The following is a 24245-nucleotide window of genomic DNA, read 5'->3' as shown; positions in this document are numbered from 1 at the left end:
GCCCATTCCGAGATTCTAGTTCAGGAGAAATCGATATTCTATCTCTATCCGTTGTTTTCATTTCTGCGGTTTGGAGAGAGACACAGCTGGACTGACAACTCTGTACAGGAACAGTCACTCGAGTCGAATTATTTCTTCTCTTCAGTGGCTGTTATTGCAAGGCTTTAACTGTGGAGATCTGCGCCTCATTCCGGCCTTCATGTCAAGCCTTGGGGATAGGGTGTATTCCTCATTTCCCACTGTCCGCCCATAGCTTGTCCATGTCGCTCCGGCGCTCCTCGGGGCTCATGGAGAGCTCCGGGTCCGCCGAGCCCAGGGAGCTGTTCGAGGCCTGCAGGAGCGGAGACCTGGAGCGGGTGAAGAGGCTCGTGTGCCCGGTGAATGTGAACAGCAGGGACACCGCAGGGAGGAAGTCCACCCCGCTGCACTTCGCTGCGGGTGAGTCCCACTCTCCTTCCTATTCCGTTCTATTCGTTTTACTTTCTAAACCAAGATTCTAATTTATTCAAACCTTTTCTTACATTCTATTTTTCTATTATTTTCTATTCTGTCCTTATCTATATCAACATTAGTGTCACTAGCATTGTATTTGCAAATACAGTTGTATTTGCATATCATTAATAATTAATCATTTACAAAAGACAAAAGCTTAGATTAATTGTGATCATATATAGGGTTTTTAAATTGAATTAATTACTAATGTAATTACTGTAAATATATAATTAAGTAGGCTGCTTCTATGCGATACACTTGAAATCACATATTTATATGTGAAATGCAGCATAAACACCTTGTTTTTATTATACCTAACTACAAATACTAATATGGTTTATATATAATTTACATGTAACTTTTTTTTTTGTTGTTGAAGTATAGTGAAATCTCTTTAAAGGCTTACATTAATTCATATTTAAATGACTAATTTAGCAATTTAATAAAAAAAATAAAAATACAATTATTCATTTGAAAATAATTACCGGTATTTAAAATATTTTATCAAATTAATGAATACAATTATTGATTAAAACAATTTTTTTATATATTGGACTGGGATTCTCTATTATTAAAAAGGATGGACATGAACATTTTAATGTAAACTAATATTATAAAGAAAAAAAAATGTTGAGACAACTGTCATGAATATACAGTGGCATGCGAAAGTTTGGGCACCCCTTGCAGAATCTGTGAAAATGTGAATAATTTTAACAAAATAAGAGAGATCATACTAAATGCATGTTATTTTTTTATTTAGTACTGTCCTGAGCAAGATTTTGTACATAAAAGATGTTTACATTTAGTCCACAACACAAAAAAAATTGCTGAATTTATTAAAATATCCCCATTCAAAAGTTTGGGAACCCTTGGTTCTAAATGCTGTGTGTGGTTACCTGGATGATCCACGACTGTCTTTCTATTTTGTGATGGTGGTGCATGAGTCCCTAGTTTGTTCTGAACAGTTAAACTGAGAACTGTTCTTCAGAAAAATCTTTAAGGTCGTGCAGATTCTTCAGTTTTCCAGCATCTTTGCATATTTGAACCCTTTCCAGCAGTGACTGTATGATTTTGAGATACATCTTTTCACACTGAGGACGATTGAGGCACTCAAACACAACTATTAAAAAAGGGTCAAACATTCACTGATGCTCCAGAAGGAAACAAAATGCATTAAGATTTGGGGTGGGGGTGGGGGGTGAAAACTTTTTTTGTTGAAATATAATTTTTTTTTCCATTTAGTTCTGCCCTTCGTAAGCAACAGAAGATACTTGTATGTTTCCCAAGAACACAAATTAAGTACAATTGACCTTGATCTTCAAATTCCAAAAGTTTTCAAAAGCTCTTAATGCATCTTGTTTCCTTCAGGAGCATCGGTGAATGTTTGAACCTTTTTTAATAGTTGTAATAGTGTAATAGTTTTAATAGTGCCTCTATTGTCCTCAGTGTGAAAAGATGGATCTCAAAATCATACAGTCACTGCTGGAAAGGGTTCAAATATGAAAAATGGACTATTGATTATAAAGAAAAAAATGTTGAGACACCTGTCATGAATATAAGTCTTACATCCCATAATGATAATAACTGTAATAGTAATAACTCCACTGGGTATGTTATAAACACAACTATGTTGTTTTCATTGGCACTGTTTTTTGAAAATAATTGGTGAAAAATAATAGATTCTTTTGATTAATATTGAAGAAGTTCCAGTATGACAGTGTAATGTTGAGGTTTTGCCTAATGGAAGCAGTCCATCTATTAAGCCCACGGCTGTGTGGCAGGTTTTGGCCGTAGAGATGTGGTGGACTACCTCCTTCAGCACGGAGCAAACGTGCACGCTCGTGATGATGGCGGCCTCATCTCGCTCCACAACGCCTGCTCGTTTGGTCACGCTGAAGTCGTTAGCCTGCTCCTGCAACACGGGGCTGATGCCAACTCCAGAGACAACTGGAATTACACCCCGCTGCACGAGGGTGCCATCAAGGGCAAGATCGACGTCTGCATCGGTAAAGGCTCCTAGTGATAAAAGTTTACAGAATACATTGTTTATTTGGATGAAAAAAGTGCTTTAGACTTGGATCTCATTTGCATGTTGAATGCATAATGCGGCTGTTTCAATCATGTTTGAAATTTGTAGTTTTGCTGCAACATGGTGCTGAGCCAACGATCCGAAACACTGATGGAAGGACAGCGCTTGACCTGGCTGAACCCTCCACCAAAGCTGTGCTGACCGGTGAGTGAGCTACCAAACCTCAGACTTCAGTACACACTTGCTTCTCTGATAGGGTTAGGAATCAGGATCAAGTCCAGTTGAAGATCATGAAATGATACAAGGACAGTTAATGAACAAAAAAGTGCTTTATTTTCAACATGAGCTGCACACGCATCTTTTTGAAACACTCTAATTCCCATAATTCCCATTTGTTTCTAAGGCTATTTACTGGTGACTTTGCTACATATAGGCGATTTCCATTTATGTTAATAGACTCCATTCTTTCTTAAATGTAGGTGACTATAGAAAGGATGAACTCCTGGAGAGCGCACGGTAATGATAATTTAAGCTCAAAATTGTTCAGGAGACCTGAAGAGAGATGAATATTGCTGAGCGATATTACTGTCGTGACTCTCATTGACTTGGTACTCAATGATTTTATCCAGAAGTGGAAATGAAGAAAAACTGATGAGCCTCCTCACACCATTAAATGTGAACTGTCACGCTAGTGATGGAAGGAAGGTGAGTTATTAAATATTATATGCTGATGTTATCTCCATATCTGTCTGACAGTGTGACTGTTAATGTGTAACCATATTCAAATGTTCTCAACGTTGCTGAGCCGCTCACACATCGAGAGACACATAATGTAGCGAGGCTTTTCATGTGTAATCGTTCCAGGTCTGAATAGTTTGCATATGTGTTTGTGAATGGATTGTTTGTTGGTTTCAGTCAACGCTTCTGCATCTGGCCGCTGGTTATAATCGTGTGAAGACAGTGCAGCTGTTGTTGCAGCATGGAGCCGACGTGCACGCTAAAGACAAAGGGTACGATGTGTGTCTCCTCCAGTGTGACTCGAAGTGCTGTTCAAGTTGAGCTCTATTCTTTCACTTAGCACAGAAATGCAGTTTGTAATAAAATCTAAAGCATTCACAATGGAAGTCTACAGATGCATCAGTACCATAATGCTTTTTGCGGCTGATCAGATTTTTTTATTTTTTTTATTTGAGCAGTATTGGTGGATATTGGATTAAAAATAAATCAATTTCTAATTAAAATGATAATTCTTTAGATTTTGAATCTGATTAAATGATTAATGGAATAAATATACAGAAGATTTTCAAAATAATCATTGTCAGTGGTTCCCATGAAGTTGCAGCCCATTTTAATTTTTCATGCAGTACATTATAATGTTGTTGCTTGTAGCTTTTAATAGGATTCATTTTTAGTTTCTAGTGTTTAATAATTAATTTATTTAAACGTAATAATAATAATAATAATACTGGCTATGTTTTTCACCCGAAAATGGGAATTTGCTGAAAATGTGCTCACCCTCAGGCCAGCCAAGAGGTAGATGAGTTTGTTTCCTCATCAGAACAGATTTGGAGAAATGTAGCATTCCATCACTTGCTCATCAATAGATCCTCTGCAGTGAATGGGTGCCGTCAGAATTAGCTGATAAATACATCACCATAATCCACAAGCAATCTACACAAATCCAGTCTAACAATTAACGTCTTGTGAAGTGAAAAAACGTTTTTTTTTTTGTTTGTTTTTTTTGTTGTAAGAAACAAATCCAACATTAAAATATTTCAAACTTCATGTGTACAGTATTTTATCCGGACACTAACATTTTTTGTTCTATACAAACACAGCTTTTCACTTTACAAGATGTTAACTGATGGACTGGAGTTGTGTGGATTATTGTGATGTTTTTATCAGCTGTTTGTACTCTCATTCTGACGGCACCCATTCACTGCAGAGCATCCACTGGTGAGCAAGTGATGGAATGCTACATTTCTCCAAATATGTTTCATCGAAGAAACAAACTCGCCTACATCTTTAATCGCCTGGGGAACTATTCCTTTAATATCAGTGCATTAAAAAAATGAACTTTGTACAGATGAGATTAGTATTTAATTTGATTATACTAGTAACATCCCTTTGAACCCAAACATTCATATAAAGGCAGTGAAGACAAAAGTCCAAAATCTTTCTTGATTATTGTACTCGCTGTGTATTAAATTTGGTCTTGTGTGAACAGTGATCTCGTGCCTCTTCATAACGCCTGTTCATACGGTCACTATGAGGTAGCTGAGTTGCTTGTAAAGGTAGGTCCAGTTTATGTTATTTACACTTTTCTTTCTTGTCTGGTGTCTTGTTCTGAATTTGTGATAACTCCACTCCATCTGTTCATTTTTACACAGCATGGTGCTTGTGTCAACACTACGGACCTGTGGCAGTTCACACCTTTACACGAAGCAGCCTCAAAAAACAGAGTGGAGGTCTGTTCGCTCCTGCTCAGCTGCGGCGCAGACCCCACCTTCCTCAACTGCCACAACAAGAGCGCCATCGATCTGGCCCCGAGCGCCCTGCTGAAGGAGCGCCTGGCGTGTAAGTGTGTGACTGCCACAAAGACCAGCTCTCAGTTTGTTTGTGCAGTACGTCATTGACTAAATGGGTGCCGCTCTTTGTTGCAGATGAGTTCAGAGGTCATTCTTTGCTGCAGGCGGCATGTGAGGCGGACATGGCCCGCTTTAAAAAACACCTCTCCCTTGAGACCATCAACTTCAAACACCCCCTAACCCAAGAAACCGCTCTAGTAAGGGCTTTTTAATTAAAAATATAATTATTTAATAGATACGCTACATATGATGAATAAGTATTAGAAGTCTCTTATGCTCACTAAGTTTGCATTTATTTGATCAAAATGTGGTAAAACCGTAATATTGTGAAATATTATTACAATTTAAAATACCGTAAGCGTTTTCTGTTTCTAAATTTTCAGCATCATTCCTCCAGTCTTCAGTGTCACATGATCCTTCAGAAATCATTCTAATGTGCTGATTTGCTGCTCAAGAAATATTTCTGGTTATTAATATTAATGCTGAAAACAGTTGTGCTGCCTAATATTTTTTCTGGAAATTCATCAAAAATATTTTCATATTTATATCATTATATTTAAAGCAGTAGCTTTACCAAACCTTTTTCGAAAATGGCAAAAGGCTAAATGAAATTGTAAATCCACTGTCTGACAGCAGGTGGCGCTTATGAAAGAGGAGAAATAGAGCTGTTAACCACTGTAAAAAAACAAAGCGCTGCATGGAGGACAGTCGGTTACCTTCAGAGAAAAATTGATATAATTCATTCATATTTTAATTCATGTAATTTGCTTTCTTAAAACCTTTCGCTGCCTTCCACCATATTTTCACACAAAACAAAACCTACGCTGATTGTTGCACTTGCTTAATGATCGACAGTATTTACACTAATTTGACACTGAATCCCAGGGAACACATGTTAGGAGAAAATTGTTAGCCTGAATGCAATGTAAGTTGCTTTGGATAAAAGCGTCGGCTAAATACATAAATTTAAATTTTAAATTTACATCAAATATGGTTTTGATTATAATTCAGACGTATATTAAAACCTAGTACTGACCATCTGAACTTTCATCTTGGTTTATTGTCATACTGTAACAGTTTCAGACTCCTTTAGCGAACCACTGATTTAACGGCTCAAATCATCAACTGTAAAAAGCATATTTCCAGCTCTAAAATCCTATTTGATGAGCCACATTTCTAGGCGTAATTTTTTTTATATCTGCACACCTGTGAATACTACAACTGAACACAGAGCATTCCAAGAACATTTTCTGGTAATGGTTTTATAGGATTTGAATAGGAAGGGAATAAAAGAGACTCTTGTGATTGTCTTTGATAGCATTGTGTCTCCACGTCGCCCTATCCCAAGAGGAAACAGATCTGTGAATTGCTGCTCAGGAAGGGCGCCAACGTCAATGAGAAGAATAAAGAGTGAGTCAGTCAGTAACGATGTGCAAAGGATCTATATAACACATGAATCAGTGCGGGATCATGTGCAGTAATGACTTCTGGATCTCTGTCTTTCACACAGCTTCCTCACACCTCTGCATCTTGCTGCTGAGAAGTCCCACAATGACATCATCGAGGTGCTGGTGAAACACGAAGCGAAGGTAAATTAGTTTCTCACAGCTGCAGTAAAACATACTGAATTATACATAGCCATCATTTGTGTAATACGTGTTCCATTAGTACATGATCCAGTGACTTGCAAAGTCCCGTCCTTTATGTTTTGTCTTGTCGAATATCCACCCTGGTAAAAATAAGTGATGTTTAAAATACATTTATGACATACTAAGTATAGTTCAAATCTATAAAATATTTACTAGCATATCACTTGAGACTTACTAATATAGAAATTATAATTAAACTTTGTTTGGAATACTATTTGTGCACAGCACTCCTTTCTTAATATGAAGCCTAAAATGTTTTAAGGTGCTCCTATTATCGCTCTTTTTCATAAAAATGAGACCAATCGGACCAATCACAGCAGAGTAGCGTCATGCAATGGAGGGGTTCGGAAACATGAATCGTTGAGAAAATCATTTGGGAGTTGTTGAGCAAGTAAAGTAAAAATAAATGCATTTTATAAGACAATGAAAGTGTTTTTTTTTTCCTTTCATGCATGTTGTTGGGGACTTCCAAAACCAAAATATGAACCTTTCATAAGCCATAATAGGGGCACGTTAATGTCACTATTGATGAGTATATGTATGATCTTTGAATAATATTCTTTTTTAAATGCATGAAATTTGAAGTGTACTTCAGAATGCTTGCAATAGTTGCACTTTAGCACAATCAAATATAACTTTAGTAGGACTTCAGCACTACTTCCAACAAAATAAGTTGTTCCAATTTAGCAGACCTCAAGTAATTGCAGGGTATTTTTATTAAATACATAAATATGTAAATGTTTTTCGAATTTAAATGAATTTGTATTATGTGCACGAAATAAATGTGTTTCAAATGCATTTTAGTATATTTGTTATTCACTAGAACCGTGCCTGTCAGAAACACAAAGTATTTTGACGTTGCAATTTTTTTTTGTCATTTTAACAGTAAAGAACTGTAAAAATGCTAGAGTAAAAAACTGTTAATTGATTAACAGTCCATTCCTTCTATAAGTAATAAATCATGTAATGTTACAGTAAAATACTGCTAAATGTAGCCTACAGTTCTTGGAAGTGAAAAAATATCGTAAACTGACATTCCCAGAATTTGCAATGTGACATTACACATTTGATGTTTTTTCCAGTTAAATAGCTATGTTTCTCAGTTCTTATCAGTTATGTACATTAGGGTTTTATGTTACATCTTATATTGATAAATAAATGTTTTTCATGAATGTTTATTACATGTGGCTTTCTCAATTCAAATTTTATTTGTGTAGTGCGTTTTTACGATACAATTCGTTGCAAAGCAACTTTACAGAAAATTAATGTTTCTATAATATTTAGTAGTAGCTTATCAGTGGTGACTCAGTTTATGTACATATGGCAAAATGTACGGTAAAATCAATTTTAAAGATGTAATCAAACGGACGATGAACACTATTAACAGCAATTATTATCATGCAATCAAACTACTGTGATTTTTACACAGGTAGTAATACTGTAAATAACTACCTGTGCTTTTATGGTGGTTCTCAGCATAAAGGTACAAAACTGATTTTAGTACTTCAGTTGGTTGGTACATTAACATCATATCGGTTAATAAAATATGCACTGTTTTACTGAAAATGTCAAAATGTCAAACTTTAAATGTTGCTGCCGTATTTTTTACTATAAAGTTCTGGCAACCACAGCTGCTGATTTGTACTGTGAATATTAGCAGATTTTTCCTGTCAGCGTGGTGTTGTTTTGTGCAGGTGGATGCGGTAGATCACCTGGGTCAGACAGCGCTGCACCGCGCGGCTCACCTCGGACATCTGCAGACCTGTCGATTGCTCCTGAGTGCAGGATGTGACCCGCTCATCACCTCCCTACAGGGCTTCTCACCCTCCCAGCTCGCCAATGAAAGCATTCAGGAGATACTGCAAGGTGACGTTCACTTCAGATGCACAATTTCCTCACCCTCAAGTCCTTCAAAACCTGTGTGAATATCTTCTTTGAAATGAAAAAAATAAATTAAAAATCCCCAAATTTAAGACTAAAATAATATAATACCATTAAAACATGTAAGACTTTTTATGATCTTGAATTCCATACAACTGATTTTTTTTTTTTTTAGATCTGAAGAAGCTCTGATTTCAACATGCCCCTAAATGCATTTTACAGTTCGCCCATCTATTTCTAGTCAAGAATGTGAGTGAAACACTGTGAAGTGCCAAAGTGTCATGCATGCAGTTATAGAAAATATTTTTTGATTCCTAGAGGGAGCATGCACAGGCAACTCCGATACAGACAGGCAGCTGTTAGAAGCCGCCAAATCAGGAGATCTGGAAGTCGTAAAGGTAGGGACTAAAAACATTTTTTTCTCCCATGTAGTTTATTCCTGTGTAACAGCTGACATTGTTCTTCAACTTTCCATGTAGAAGCTCTGTACTCTTCAGAACGTGAACTGTAGAGACGCTGAGGGAAGGCAGTCCACACCTCTGCACTTCGCTGCCGGATACAACTGTGTGGCTGTGGTGGAGTATCTGCTGCAGCACAGAGCCGATGTGCACGCTAAGGACAAAGGGTGAGATGTCACAAGACTAGAGATCCAAATGTAGAGGCAAAAAGAAAGAGAATTTGTGCACCTCTGCAAAGCCGACTGAATGAGATAAGTGTTTACCCCAAAACATTGCAAAAACAATAAATAGAAAGTCCTGTATGGAGACCCAAACCTGCAAAAATGACAAATACATGAAAGAATGTAATAATAGAAACATAAATAATGGAATATATGTCTTGATAAAACAAATGCAATACATTTTCAATTAAATTAAGTATGGTTTTCTTTCTTCCTTTTTTGTATTTATTTTTAACCTTCTTTTTTCTTTCTTTTATCAAGTCATTTAATCCGTTATTTATTTTCGTGTTATTAAATCTATTCATTAATTTGTTCATTTCTAATTTCTGCAGGTTTGGGCCTCCATACAATGGTGCTACTTTTAAATAATAAAAAAGTACAACATACATAAACAGACATTACATTTATTGAAATAGACATGTAAGTGTTCCTCTTATCCAGTGAAATTTAAAGAATATAAAAAATTTAAGAATATAGACTTTTTTTTATTATTAAACCGTTAATATAGAGTTAATAAAAAAAATACACAGTCAGATTAAGTATTAATATAATCTGTGAAATTAATTTAAAAAAAAAAAAAATAGCATTACCTTGAATTCTTTAAGAAACAATGGTGCAACAAATGCCAAAAAGTTGCACGGTATCATATTGGTTTTAAGTAAGACAGTTTTGTGTGACAGTGGTCTGGTTCCCTTGCACAATGCCTGTTCTTATGGGCATTATGAGGTGGCTGAGCTCCTCGTCCTTCACGGTGCTCTGGTTAACGTGGCCGACCTGTGGAAGTTCACCCCCCTGCATGAGGCGGCCGCCAAGGGCAAATATGAGATCTGCAAACTGCTGCTTCAGGTATCCGAGAACTCTGATTGAAATCCACTGTTCAGTTTTTAAATTAAATCATTTGAATCATTTACATTATCGATGACAGTGAATTTTGTTTAGCAGCATGTTCACTATAACGTATAACTATAAGTACCTCTTTCTTGCAGCATGGTGCTGACCCGACCAAGAAGAACCGTGATGGAAACACCCCTCTGGACTTGGTGAAGGAAGGCGACACAGACGTTCAGGATCTGCTCAGGGGTGACGCAGCACTGCTGGACGCCGCCAAGAAAGGCTGCTTATCTCGCGTTAAAAAGCTCTGCACTCCAGACAACGTGAACTGTCGAGACACGCAGGGGCGGCACTCCACACCTCTGCACCTGGCAGGTGGGTGTGGGTCAGAGTATGATGCATACAATACACAGTGAAAAAACTGAATCTGAAGACCTTTTTAAATACTCCAGCTTAGTTAGGGTTGCACGATTATGACAGAAATCATAATTGTCAATTGTTTTCTTGAAATTGTAATTGCGATTATTAATTACGATTATCACAATTTACATTTAATGATGTTTATACCATTGTTTGATGCAACTGCGTGCTGTATTTTTATATGAAAATAAACCAGCTGAAAACACTAACTGAAAAACCTTTAGTGCTTTTCTGTGGTATTAAGCCTAAAATGTCAAATATACATCACACAACACATTCTACTTTTGTATTTTGGTTTGTTTTTACAGAAAATAGTCATAAAAAATGGCTTGGTCTGTGAAGTGATGATTTCAGATGTTCACACAATAAAACTCTACATTATTTTTTTATAATTTAGAGAAGAAACCAATCCGATGTATAGTTGACATTAGAGGCTTCATACCATAGAAAAGCACTAAAGGTTTTTCAGTTAGTGTTTTCAGCTGGTTTATTTTCATATAAAAATATGGCATGCATCAAACAATGGTATAAACATCATTAAATGTAAATTGTGATAATCGTAATTAATAATCGCAATTACAATTTCAAGGGAACAACCTCCATTTTTTTCTATGCATATTTAACATTTCTGTGCAAAGCCCTAAAAGGAAATCATATATTTTTCTTCTAATCAAGTTTAAAATATTGAATAAATAAAATATTGACTTTTAACTGAACTGTATGTGTCAGACTTGCAAAACTGACTGAAATTGTAACATCCTGTGATCATTATAGTCCTATTCTAAAGGCACAAGTATTCAAGTAAATAGTTAAATATGAAATATTTCATTTTTTAAAATAAAGAATATTTTCATGTTGGTGGTGTTTGTTTTATGTGTATGATTAGCTGGATATAATAATCTGGAGGTGGCTGAATATCTGCTGCAACACGGGGCAGAGGTGAACTCTCAGGATAAAGGTGGTCTCATTCCCCTCCATAATGCTGCATCTTATGGGGTGAGTGAAGCTCCTGTACATGTCCTTTAACATGCTTGATAAACGTTACGTATATATATATATATATATATTGCAACAAAAAAAAACATCTCTTACTCAAAAAACCTTGATTAAATGGGTTGTTTTGTAAAACAGTGTTTATTTTTGGTTGCTTTTGGTTTGGTTTGGTTTGTTTTGGTTTAAAGTCGTGGCCAAGTCATGTCAAATTTGATGCAAATAATGGTTTATATTGGTTTGAGTTGAATTTTTATTGTCACTTTTCTTAAAAAAATCAGCATTTTATACAACAGTTAGTTCTGTAATTTAAAATTGTATATCACACACAGAGAAATTGACAAAATGATGGTAATGTGGCCACTACACATAGCAAGTTACACATCTGGTGTGCATTATTGTTAAATTATTCCACCTTTGCCGTACTTCCCTCAACTCAAGACATTGTACAAGCATGAAAATTGTTTGCCATTTTTATCCCAGTGTTTGTCATATATTTGTTGGCTTGGTCAGTTTCTTTGTGGGTTTGGATTATTTTGCTACTGTAGGGTGTAAAGACTTTTGAATTAACAGAAGTATTTTGGAGAAAACAAAACAGACCTGGAAATAATTTTACATCTTGTGAAATGTCAAACAGTCCTAATTAAGCATTTAACAACCCTGTGCTAAAATGTTGTGTAATCCTTGCATTTATGACGGATTTATATTATATTGTTTTACTGCTGTCAAAATAAGCGTTAACGCAGGCGATTCATTTTTTTCAGTTTAAAGAATTTTAAAATAATGTTCACAGGGTTTTAATCCATACAATGAACCTGAACAAATGCTGTCCAACACCAAAACTGACAAAAAAGCACCATCAAATCCATAAAATATGTGTTATTACACTGTTATTACAAGTTTAACACTGATTCATCCTCTGGCAGCCACACATAGTCAGATTCATGCACTGACATTCTCCAGAAAGTGAAAGAGACACCAACCCAAGAACACGACCGCTCCATGTGTTTCATTGCAGCATGTGGATGTGGCCGCTTTGCTCATCAAGTTCAACGCATGCGTCAATGCCACAGATAAGTGGGCGTTCACTCCTTTGCACGAGGCGGCGCAGAAAGGCAGGACCCAGTTGTGTGCGCTGCTTCTAGCTCACGGGGCCGACCCCACGCTCCACAACCAGGAGGGCCAGTCACCGCTGGACCTCGTGACGGTATTCACTCTGTGTGTGTGCTTACTGGACAGGTCACCTCGGCGGAAGAAGAGCGTTCTCCTTCTTGCCTTCTGCTTATCTATCGTTCTTTTTATTTTCTGCAACTCTAAAGCAGATCCAAACCTCTGTCAATCATACCAGAGAGATTTATCTCTTACTGTGTCATGTCATAAATCTGTCTTGTTTTATTTGGTTGCTGCTCTTCTTTTCATTTGTTCAGTGCTTGAGGAGGCCTTCTGATCATTCCATGCACTGTTGCCTGAAAATACTGCACATTTGCAAAAGCAGTGGAAAAATATACCTGTTTGATGCCTGGAGAAAGATAAAATGATTGATCCAAAACCAAAAGTGAAAGTCATCATTTATGCACCTTATGGCAATCCAAACCTTTCTTCTGTAGAACATAAATGCAGTCGAGAAGCCTGAACATTTTACATTCTTTGCTTTTTCAACATTATATTAAAAGATTTTCACTTGACAAATAAAAAATTCCCAACATAAAAAATAATAATAAAATGCCAAGTATTAAAAGCCATTTATCAGTAATACAGATGTCCATGAGTCATAAATTCAGCCCAACATCATTTATTTACTTGCTTACTTCAAATATATCAAATTAAGTCAAGGAAAAATATTTCTCCCAACTAAAACTGTTAACTACATTTTGTGCTCAATTGGCACTTTACCATCATATTAAAGGCTAAAATTAACAACAGAGCCCAAACTATTAAAATTCAAGATACAGAGTTGTATACAGAAATCTGCATGCACATAAGGTCATTTTCATTAAGACATCATTTAATTAGTAAATGGGATCATTTTTGTGATATTTAAAAAAAAAAAAGAATTCACGTGTGACATGTTACAAGATAAATTAAAATATCACAAATATCTAAAAATGTGCTAATTGTGTTGTGCATATTCCAAGGGCTTGTGATAATGGATTGATTTAGTGCTTTAGAAATTTTTATAATTTATATTAAATTAAATATGAACTATCTATCTAAATGTGAACTATCCCTTCATCCACGGATGCATGCCAATAGCTTGCTTGTTTGAAATATGTTCTCACTGGTTTGGTGTACGAATGTTTTCTGATTTGCGTTGTTGTTCCTGAACTCATGCTCTTATATGCTTGAGATGTGACTGACACTCACATACATCAAGACTTTCTGACGTTGCTCTGCCTGTCTCTTCAGGCGGACGATGTCCGAGCTCTCCTCACAGCAGCCATGCCCCCCTCAGCGCTGCCGGTGTGCTATAAAGCCCAGGTTATCAGTGTCTCTGCATCTGTGGCGGTGGTCCCGTCGACTCTCAAAACCAGTCCACCACTGCTCTCTTCAGACTCCAGTATGGACGGCCAGTCCAGGACCTTTCCTGAGCTAAACACTCTACTATCACCTCCTGGAGTTGAAGGAGCCGTAGGCATAGAGATGAACGAGGAGGGTAGGTTTGTTCAAGATTAGTGTAGTTTTGCTTGTAGCATGACTGCTGAAAGTTTCTTTAATCTGATGCTTTTTTCAGGTCTAGCTGTAGAGTTGAGTATCAGCCAGTTCCTTCACAACCTGGGATTGGAGCATTTGCTGGAGATCTTTGACAGAGAACAGGTACTTTTCTTCTGTTTCACTGCTTAATACAGTTGAGATCAGCTTGTTTTGAGTCTGAGTTATGGTGAATCCGAGACAGAGCTCACGACACAAGATAAAGACTGAATGTATGGCCCTATTAAATCCGTTTGATGTTTTTCCAAATTCCATTTTTGTGGTTTAATTTTTTATCAAATCAAATTTGTCAAAAAACATGTCTACTTAACATACCCAGTTTAACATCAGTTTAACAAAACTTACATTTATGGCCCTATAAAATATTTTTCTTAGTAATTTCAGTTTTTTTTTTTTTTTTTTATCAAATTCTGTGTTTTCAATTAATTTTCTGGATTCCATTTTATTGGTTTCATTGAATTTTATTAAACAAAAGTATCTCTTATTAATAGATTTTATATTTATATTTATACTTATTTCTTTTTGTGTATTTACATTTTTCTGGTGAATAAATTCTTTTTAAAGAATGTTTAAATAATAATTTTATTTGTTGTAGTGGTACTATCATCACATTAGTAATGTAAAGTATTTATTTTGACAGGATGCTGTAAAGACCTTTATGACTATTTTACATTTTCTTTTTAGAAGAAATGGTAAAATGCTCAATTTTGTTAGGCCAAAGCTCGAGACTACAACACTTGTTTTTATCCTAAGACTAGATGCTTTGAAATTTTTATCTCACAAAGCTGAAAGCGACTATATGGAAGAAATGAATCTACGGAGTCCCGCACATGACACGCAAGGAAAAAATAAATAAATTGTGTGCACGATTACTATTGCGTTCCCTTGATTTACTATTGTGTTCTCTCGATTTGCTAGATCGTGCGCACAATTTAGCCTACAATTTTCTTTTCTGCATCTCATGTGTGGGGCTCTGCATGATTCATCCAGTGTTATCATTTATTAATCAGAGCCATATTTTTGCTGGCACAAAACAAAAAAAAGGGTTTTGAACTGATAAAGAATATCACCGTGTCAATCCTGAACAGGTACATTGTAAGTTGTCAGTACTGAGAAACTTATTCTTATTTTAAGGACTATCTAGGATGGATACTGAACTGGGATGCAGCAACTGTTTATGATTTTATGGAGAAAATAATTTAAGGGGGGTTGTGTAAACACACTTCCAACTCATGATTATGTTCAAAAACAATGTAAAAGTTTATTTTTCTTAACATGTCCCACAAAAAAAAAATCCTAGTACAACCCGAATTCCGGAAAAGTTGGGACGTTTTTTAAATTTTAATAAAATGAAAACTAAAAGACTTTCAAATCACATGAGCCAATATTTTATTCACAATAGAACATAGATAACATAGCAAATGTTTAAACTGAGAAAGTTTACAATTTTATGCACAACAGCTCATTTCTATTTTGATTTCTGCTACAGGTCTCAAAATAGTTGGGACGGGGCATGTTTACCATGGTGTAGCATCTCCTTTTCTTTTCAAAACAGTTTGAAGACGTCTGGGCATTGAGGCTATGAGTTGCTGGAGTTTTGTTGTTGGAATTTGGTCCCATTCTTGCCTTATATAGATTTCCAGCTGCTGAAGAGTTTGTGGTCGTCTTTGACGTATTTTTCGTTTAATGATGCGCCAAATGTTCCAAAACATGCAAGCTGCCCATACCGTATGCACTTATGCACCCCCATACCATCAGAGATGCTGGCTTTTGAACTGAACGCTGATAACATGCTGGAAGGTCTCCCTCCTCTTTAGCCCAGAGGACACGGCGTCCGTGATTTCCAACAAGAATGTCAAATTTGGACTCGTCTGACCATAAAACACTATTCCACTTTGAAATTTCCGCTTTTATAGCTAATCATGTTACAGACCTGATATCAATTAACTTAATTAATCACTAGATGTTCTCCCAGCTGAATCTTTTCAAAACTGCTTGCTTTTTTAGCCATTTGTTGCCCCCGTGCCAACTTTTTTGAGACCTGTAGCAGGCATTAAATTTTAAATGAGCTAATTAAGTGGATAAAAGTGTACAATTTCTCAGTTTAAACATTTTCTACGTTATCTATGTTCTATTATGAATAAAATATTGGATCATGTGATTTGAAATTCCTTTAGTTTTCATTTTATTAAAATTTAAAAAACGTCCCAACTTTTCCGGAATTCGGGTTGTACAATTAATACATTAGTCACAAGCCTAGAGATGTGATATTAATATGAGTCTATGTCAATAGATAACTCTGGACGTCCTGGTGGAAATGGGCCACAAAGAGCTGAAGGAAATTGGCATCATTGCTTACGGTCACAGACACAAGATCATCAAAGGAGCTGAAAGACTTATTAGTGGACCTCAGAGTAAGAGCTGCTTCTCCTTTCATCCATTTGAGAGCATCTTTAATTAGAGACCGGGTTTAAGGTGCACTTTGATCTGGTTTCCTCTAAGACCTCTGCTTAATGTTGGATGTTTTACTCGGTACAAGCTGTTTCCGACTTTTTCTCAGAATTACATGATACAAACTCACAAATGTGAGTTATAAAGTAAGAATTGCAATCTTGCAATTCTGACTTTTAAACACGCAATCGCGAGTTTCTGAGAAATCTGAGGAAAAAGTCAGAATTTTTGGTTCAAATCACAATTTTGACTTTCTCAGTTCTTCGCAATTGTGAGTTTGTATCTCACAGTTCTGAGAAAAAAGTCACAACTGGTGTTACAAGATGTAAACTTGCAAATGCGAGAAAAGATGTCAGAATTGTGAGGGGAATTTTTATTTTTTTTTATTCATTGGTGGAAATGGACTTCCGTAACTTATGTAAATAATGCAACAAAAAAAAAATGTGATAGGGTTTTTTTTATGCTGCACATCTCTAACTCTGCATTCATTTTTCAGCTAATATTAATGTATGTGACTTAATTCCAGTTAGTTCAATTAATTAATGGGCATAATATGTGAATGAAAAATTGATTGACAGCTCTCTAATAACATATAATTGTACGAAAACTAAAAAAAAATTGTTCTTTCTTTTGATTTCTCATAATATGACCTCTTTTAATGAACAAGCTGAAGCTTTTGTTTTGCAGATTAGTTTGCTCTTACATATTTCCATCCCCTTCACAGGTTTAAACCCTTACTTGACCCAGAACACAACCAACAGTGGAACAATACTGATAGACCTCGCTCCAGACGACAAGGAGTTCCAGTCGGTTGAGGACGAGGTAGACATGCTTTCATGTTTCTCAATTTTCTCCTTGTGCATCATCTGTCTGAGCCCCTAGAGATTTTGTTTAAAATAATCACAGTCTTAGAAGTTAGTAGAATGTTGTCTAGAAGTGTTCCAGGAGAATCTAGTACTGGATGAACATGCTCAAGTAGCTTATGAAGCCACACAGACGTACTGTGTTTACTAGGGTTCTCTTGGGTCTTCTGTTTGGTGTCTCTGAACAGATGCAGAGTACGATAAGAGAGCACAGGGATGGCGGTCATGCGGGTGGGGTTTTCAACAGATACAACATTGTGAAGGTAAAACATCTGAATGCCTCACTTCGTATTAATTTTTTTCTATTTTCCTATGAAGCTATTTTTACAGTTTAGTAGCTGTGTTTCCACACTGTTCCCCTGCCACTGCAGGTCTCTTTTCACATTGCATTACTTCCAGCGTTTCCAACTGGTTGAATTGATTTTTCCTGTAGCTCAAAGTACAGCATGTCACTAGCAACGCCGTGGTCATGGGTTCCGTTCTCAAAAACTAATGAAAAATGTGTCAGTTCGATGCAATGCAACTCATTTTGGATAAAAGCTGCTAAATGCATATAAATAAATGTATCATTTTTAGGTGAATACATTTTTTTTAGTTGATTTCAGTTCCTGTAGTAATTCTGTAATAGTAACAAGAGTAGACAAAGAAGAATTAAGGAACACGGGGGACCTCTAGAGGCACGGAGACAAATTACAGGAGGTCAAATGCTGACAAAAATAAATTCAATTGAGTTTGAGTGCTTGTGATTCTTTGGTTTAACCACCTGATATAACAGCTGGAATAAATCCTAGAGGAAACACTGCCTTTATATCCAAAAGAAACGAATGATAGCATCAAACAGACTTGGTTCCACTTCCACACCCAAAACTAGTGTACTTTGAAGATGCGCATCTTTAGAGAGTTTAGAGGAATTGACTGTTGTCAATATTGTAGCGATGCATGATGCATTGTTCAGACAGAAATAACTTTCAAACAGAGCAGCTTTCTTTGGGTCGATGCGGTAAATCAGTGAAAAACTGGGTTCTGCTTGTGAAAACGCATTGAATAACAGTAAATATATCCATGTATTCAGACCATATCTGAAAACATGCACAAGAAAATCTTAGTAACTTTTCATTATTTATTTTATTATTAATTAATGCATTGGATATCTAGCAATGACTAATAATGAACATTACTTTTACAGCCTTGAATCTAGATTCATGCAAATTTTACTACATATACAAATTTTTTAAATTAGCATTAGTTAATGATAATTTAAAAAGTGATATATTTCCTTTTTTGGTCAGATCCAGAAGGTGTGCAACAAGAAGCTGTGGGAGAGATACACCCATCGCAGGAAGGAAGTTTCTGAGGAAAACCACAACCATTCGAATGAACGCATGCTCTTCCACGGTGTGGGAACCAAGGCCTGGTTTCAAACCACTCATTCATTCACTGCTATTCTGATTAGGACTGCAAAAACGAATAGATAAAATCAGTTATATATTATTTGACAACGAATTCCCACTTTGCACAGAAAACATCACACAGTCATGTCACTCTACAGTAATAAATAACTCATTCATGTGGACAAAATGCATCTGCAAAGGATGCAGAGTGAGCTGCTCCGGGAAAAGTGCACAACCCAAGATTATCCTAAACATGAGAATTTGTCATATTAAGCGATCCACACAAGCATACGGTTTAACACTGCATGCCTTGTTTTTGTGCATTGACAGATTCTGTTTAATGGTGCATTTTCCTCGGTGCGTAAATTACATTCTACAGTTGTATCCTTATATGTAAACAACTTATTTTGCATAAAAGCTGATCCTGACAGCAAACGAGTCTCTGCTAGACTTCACTGCAATAGACAAAGCGCAACAGAATATACATCCTCTTGTTAGACATTAATTGTAAGTTAATTATACGTGTTAGAAATAATAATTTTTCTTTATTTTGATTGTTAATCTGGTATTTTTTTTATCTGGTAATGGCTAAATGAATGACACACTACAGCATAAGATGGAAACCATTTTTTAGCTGCTGAAAATAATAGTGTTCAAATGATTTTGGCCACAACTGTACATTCGCTATTTGTTTTCATTGCCATCAAACTACACATTGTTTGGGCAGGATGTGGAATAAAAAAAATGCTTTGATTCTGCTTCCTCAGGGTCACCGTTCGTAAACGCCATCATTCACAAGGGCTTCGACGAGAGGCATGCGTACATTGGGGGAATGTTCGGGGCTGGGATCTACTTCGCGGAAAACTCTTCCAAAAGCAACCAGTATGTTAATGGAATAGGAGGAGGAACGGGGTGCCCTCTTCACAAGGACAGGTCCTGCTACATGTGTCAGAGGTGAGATGAGATCCTGTTACAACGCACGGAGCAGGCCTCTCATTTAAGTGGCTTCCCAGCACAATGTGTTTGGTCAGCAGAGTGTTACTTTGTGGTGTTATTTTCCAAAACCTTGAAGAGAAATTGATTTCCTGTTTCCTTTCTAATGTTCGCTTTTTTGACTCCTCCCAGGCATCTTCTGTTCTGTCGTGTGACTTTGGGGAAGTCTTTCCTGCAGTTCAGCGCGATGAAGATGGCCCACTCTCCTCCAGGACATCACTCAGTCACTGGCCGGCCCAGTGTCAACGGTCTCGCTCTGGCGGAGTACGTCATCTACAGAGGAGAGCAGGTACTGCAGACACAGGCTGCTGATTCTTCTGTTCATAGCCAACTTGCATTCGCAAACCCAGTTTAATTCTGAGATAAAATGTGACCCTGGAGCACAAAACCAGTCTTAAGTCACTGGGGTGCATTTGTGGCAATAGTCAAAAATACATTGCATGGGTCAAAATGATCGATTTTTCTTTTATGCCAGAAATCATTAGGATATTAAGTAAAGATCATGTTCCGTGAAGATATTTTGTAAATTTACTACCGTAAATATATCAAAACTTAATTTGATTAGTAATAAGCATTGCTAAGAATTCATTTGGACAACTTCAAAAGTGATTTTCTCAGTAATTTTTTATTTTTGCACCCTCAGATTCCAGATTTTCAAATAGTTGTATAACGGACAAATATTGTCCTAACAAACCATACATCAATGGAAAGATTATTTACTCAGCTTTCAGATGATGTATAAATCTCAATTTTGAAAAATGTACACATAAGAGTGGTTTTGTGGTTCAGGGTCACATATATGTGTAGGCAAGATTATTTTGCAGTTTTCTGAATTGTGAAAGTGAGTGTTTCTTTCCTGAATTGTTATAGTCAACTCTAATTAAAACCATAAAAAAATATTAAATGAAAACTAGACATATTAAGACAACTGTGTGTGTGTGTTGTATACATGTATCATTTTAATTGTTTAAATTGATGTAGTAATTTAACTAAAATTGAAATCAAATTAAAAACTATATAGATTTATTTATTTAAAAAAAAAAGTTAATAAAATGTAAATAAACACATAACTACTAAAGCTTTAACTAAAGTTAAAATTAAACTTTTAAAGACGACTATAATACCATCTCAGTGATACCGAAAAAACTTGTTGCAAATGTTTATACAAAAATATATTTTGGTCATTTGGAGATAACACAGTATATACTTCCATTCAAAAGTTAGGAGTTATGTTTTTTTGGGAGATACATTTATTTGTTTAAAAAAAGTGAAAGAAATGATACTGTCTAATATTCTAAAAAAAAAATATATATATATATATATATACCTGTGTGTGTGTGTATATATATATATATATATATATATATATATATATATATATATTTATATATTTAAGAGCTATTTTGAATACATATTAAAATGTAATTTATTCATGTGATATCATAATATGCTGATTTGCTTTGCAAGAAACATTTCTTATTATTAGCAATGTTAAAAACAGTTATGCTGCTTCACATTTTTTAAGAAAATTTGGTACATTGTTTTTCAGAATTCATTGAGTAGAAAGTAGAGAATTATTGCTGAATAAACGCATTAATTTCATAAAAAAAAAAAAAAAACATATATTGTCAAGGGAAACTAACACTGCTTTGGTCTTTTTTCCTCCCAAGGCTTATCCTGAATATTTGATCACGTACCAGATCATCAAACCTGACGGTTCTTCAGATTAACACACAGGAGCAGAAACACGATGCTCTTGCCATCTCCGAGGAGAGAAACTGCTCGTTTATTGCATGCTTTATTTATACAGTGTATAATTCTTTTCTCTTCCTTCAGCTGTCTGTTTTGTCTTAATTTAAAGCAATAATCAAATTTCAGATGCACGTTCAGTCATTTACACTGGTTACAAAACTTCGGTTTCCTTCTCTTTAACGTCACAAAATTTAACTTATTTATTTTACAAAGACAATTGTGTGTATATATATATATTTGTACTAATTGATTTATTGATGTTTGTATCGTAAGAGTTTTATGCCTGAGTTGGGAATGTTTGCCACTATACTGCAGTCTTCAGTGTGAATACAGGGTCTTTTAAAGGTTATTTGGTGGCATCAGACCAGATGAAAAGCATCCAGGATTCAGGATAAAGAATATTTGGCAGAACAGGACGAGACTTCATCCAAATATCAAATTATCTCACAATGTCCTCTTGTCTGTTGTTGCCCTTCAAATAAGTATGACATTTTTGTGTTACACTGCTGAACAAGAAGTCAAACTTAGTTTTATTCTCAGTCTGCAATGTATTGGTGCTTGAATGAATAATTTCTGGGTTTTGATATAAAAAATCACAGTTTTTTTGTCACAGTAGTCCAGGAGTACTTGTACCATGTTGTGCATGAACATGTCAGGTTTTCCTCTTGTAATGTCATGTCTAAGAAGTGTTAACATTGTCGTCAAAACATTATGATCAATTAAAGAGATGCTTTTTTTTATCATTCTCCTGCATTGTTTCTGTCATTTTCACACAAAGTTAGCCTGCTCCAGCATCTCATGAGAGCATTTGTGAAACTAACAAATGTCCAACAGGTGGCACTATTGTACTAAAAGCCAAAACTTTAAACCCTGCAAAAACTGAAAATGCTGTAATATTACAAAACCTGCGTGTTAGTCAGAAACAAATCCATCATTAAGATGTTTCAGCTTTAAAACGTTGCTTCTGTCCAACAGTACACAATTCATAATAACGCTTCCTTCAGTGAAAACGTCCATCCGCTGTTGTCTTCTTCTTTAGCCTTTACTAGTCATAGCACACGGTAAATAAACAAGAATGAACATCAGAAAATATCTTGTTTCAATTTTTAAGTTTAAGTACACTGATGTTAATCTACACTTACATTTTCGCGGGATTCGTGTGGATTATTGTGATGTCTTTATCAGATTTTAGACTAGCATTTTGACGGCACCCATTCACTGCAGAGAATCCCTTGGTGAGTAAATGATGATGATGTAGGCCTAATGCAAAATTTCTTCTAATCCATTCCCATGAAGAAACGAACTCATCTACACCTTGAATGGACTGAGGGTGAGTAGCTACATTCTCAGAAAATTTTCATTTTCGCTTGAACTATTCCTATTTTCTTTTTTTTTTCTTTTTTCTCCACCCGAATTTGCATGATTGTACGCCTACAACTTTGTAGGTAATATTATTTCTTTTAAAATGGGAAAAGTCATGTGGTAACAGAGAAGGGCAGGTAAATATTTTGTCAAATTGCAGTTATTATTATATGTGATATTATCATCTAATAGACACAAATGGTGTGCTTTAGTTATGGAATGTGCCATTTACTGCATTGAACTTTTTATAAAGCTGTTTGTCACATATTATTATGGACGGAATAACTGGATGTGTGTGCAATTGCATGAGTCGGGCTGTTGAAATTATTCTGTCCAAAAGTGTTCAGAAGCTGTCTGACAATGTCCCAGTTTCTCACTCTGTTCATGCTATTTACTCAGAGACATAACAGTGTAACAGAGCTGCCAAGCTGTCCGTCTAACTGTCAGGACGGTCAGTAAGCCCCAAATGTGCCGCTGGTGCTCGACTGCCACTAAAAAACACATTCTTTATTGCTCCTAGAAAAGTGACATATTTATACACTGGAAGTCAATTTGTTTTTTATTATAATTTTTTAAAGTCTCTTATGCTCCTCATTTTCAGCTGAAAATGCAGCTTTGCATCACAGGAGTAAATTGCCTTTAAAAAAAAAATTATATATATATATATATATATATATATATATTAACATTTAAACTGTACAAATATTTCAAAATCTTTATATTCAGCTGATGGAATGACAATTTTGTCAAATGTCAGATAAAACCTCTGTTTTCCAAAGTTACTAATTTTAATAAGTGAATGGTTCTATTGAATGTCTCTTCAAGCAACCAAAATGCACTTTTCTTTTATAGACAGCGCGAGAGTCTATTGATTTGCTCTGAAGAAAAAGGTGAACATGACACTGAAGATCCTTCAATGCAATTCTTTTGCTGTCCCTTCCCATCATGCACCATTGAAAGTGATTTGACTGAATGGCAAACCGTGAAGCAGAACGCTGCCATTTCATACGTGACCTCCAGGTGTGTTTCTCTCTTTCTCTCTCTCTCTCGCTCTCTCTCTGTCTTTGATGCCCCTGACAACACACCAGATTCAGACTGCTGATGAACGGATTCGTCCCTACTACTAATGGAAACTTTCATTCGGTTCACTGAAATAAATATGTAA

At 35.8% G+C, this 24245-nt stretch overlaps 1 protein-coding gene across 3 annotated transcripts; it reads left to right on the top strand.

Moving 5' to 3' along the window:
• On the top strand, window positions 1-21865 carry LOC132121994 (poly [ADP-ribose] polymerase tankyrase-2-like). 3 transcript variants are annotated; one of them, XM_059531781.1, is made up of 27 exons: window positions 1-438; window positions 2274-2498; window positions 2630-2725; window positions 3001-3037; window positions 3151-3226; window positions 3437-3531; window positions 4749-4815; window positions 4912-5098; window positions 5185-5306; window positions 6428-6519; window positions 6620-6698; window positions 8453-8624; window positions 8958-9037; window positions 9119-9264; window positions 9999-10164; window positions 10305-10524; window positions 11456-11565; window positions 12578-12766; window positions 13966-14212; window positions 14291-14373; window positions 16562-16682; window positions 17444-17541; window positions 17771-17845; window positions 18872-18977; window positions 19741-19927; window positions 20099-20255; window positions 21637-21865. In XM_059531781.1, exons 1-27 carry the CDS (start codon window positions 261-263, stop codon window positions 21694-21696), a joined length of 3471 nt encoding a protein of 1156 aa, XP_059387764.1. In that variant the 5' UTR covers window positions 1-260; the 3' UTR covers window positions 21697-21865. The 3 variants fall into 3 exon arrangements, with proteins under 3 accessions (XP_059387764.1, XP_059387767.1, XP_059387765.1); XM_059531784.1 differs by lacking the exon at window positions 2274-2498; XM_059531782.1 differs by lacking the exon at window positions 12578-12766 and having other exon boundaries at window positions 2-438.
• Window positions 21866-24245: the final 2380 nt, after the last annotated feature.

Source organism: Carassius carassius, chromosome 40, assembly GCF_963082965.1.
Source record: "Carassius carassius chromosome 40, fCarCar2.1, whole genome shotgun sequence".
Taxonomy (NCBI): Eukaryota; Metazoa; Chordata; class Actinopteri; order Cypriniformes; family Cyprinidae; genus Carassius; species Carassius carassius.
This window is presented reverse-complemented; position numbering and strand designations above follow the sequence as displayed.

Excerpts from the sequence above, each read along its gene's own strand:
- LOC132121994 (XM_059531781.1), top strand. The coding sequence starts at position 261 with ATGTCGCTCCGGCGCTCCTCGGGGCTCATGGAGAGCTCCGGGTCCGCC. Across the intron at positions 6,520-6,619 it reads GTCAATGAGAAGAATAAAGA|CTTCCTCACACCTCTGCATC; the intron begins GTGAGTCAGTCA and ends TCTTTCACACAG. Across the intron at positions 9,265-9,998 it reads GTGCACGCTAAGGACAAAGG|TGGTCTGGTTCCCTTGCACA; the intron begins GTGAGATGTCAC and ends TTTGTGTGACAG.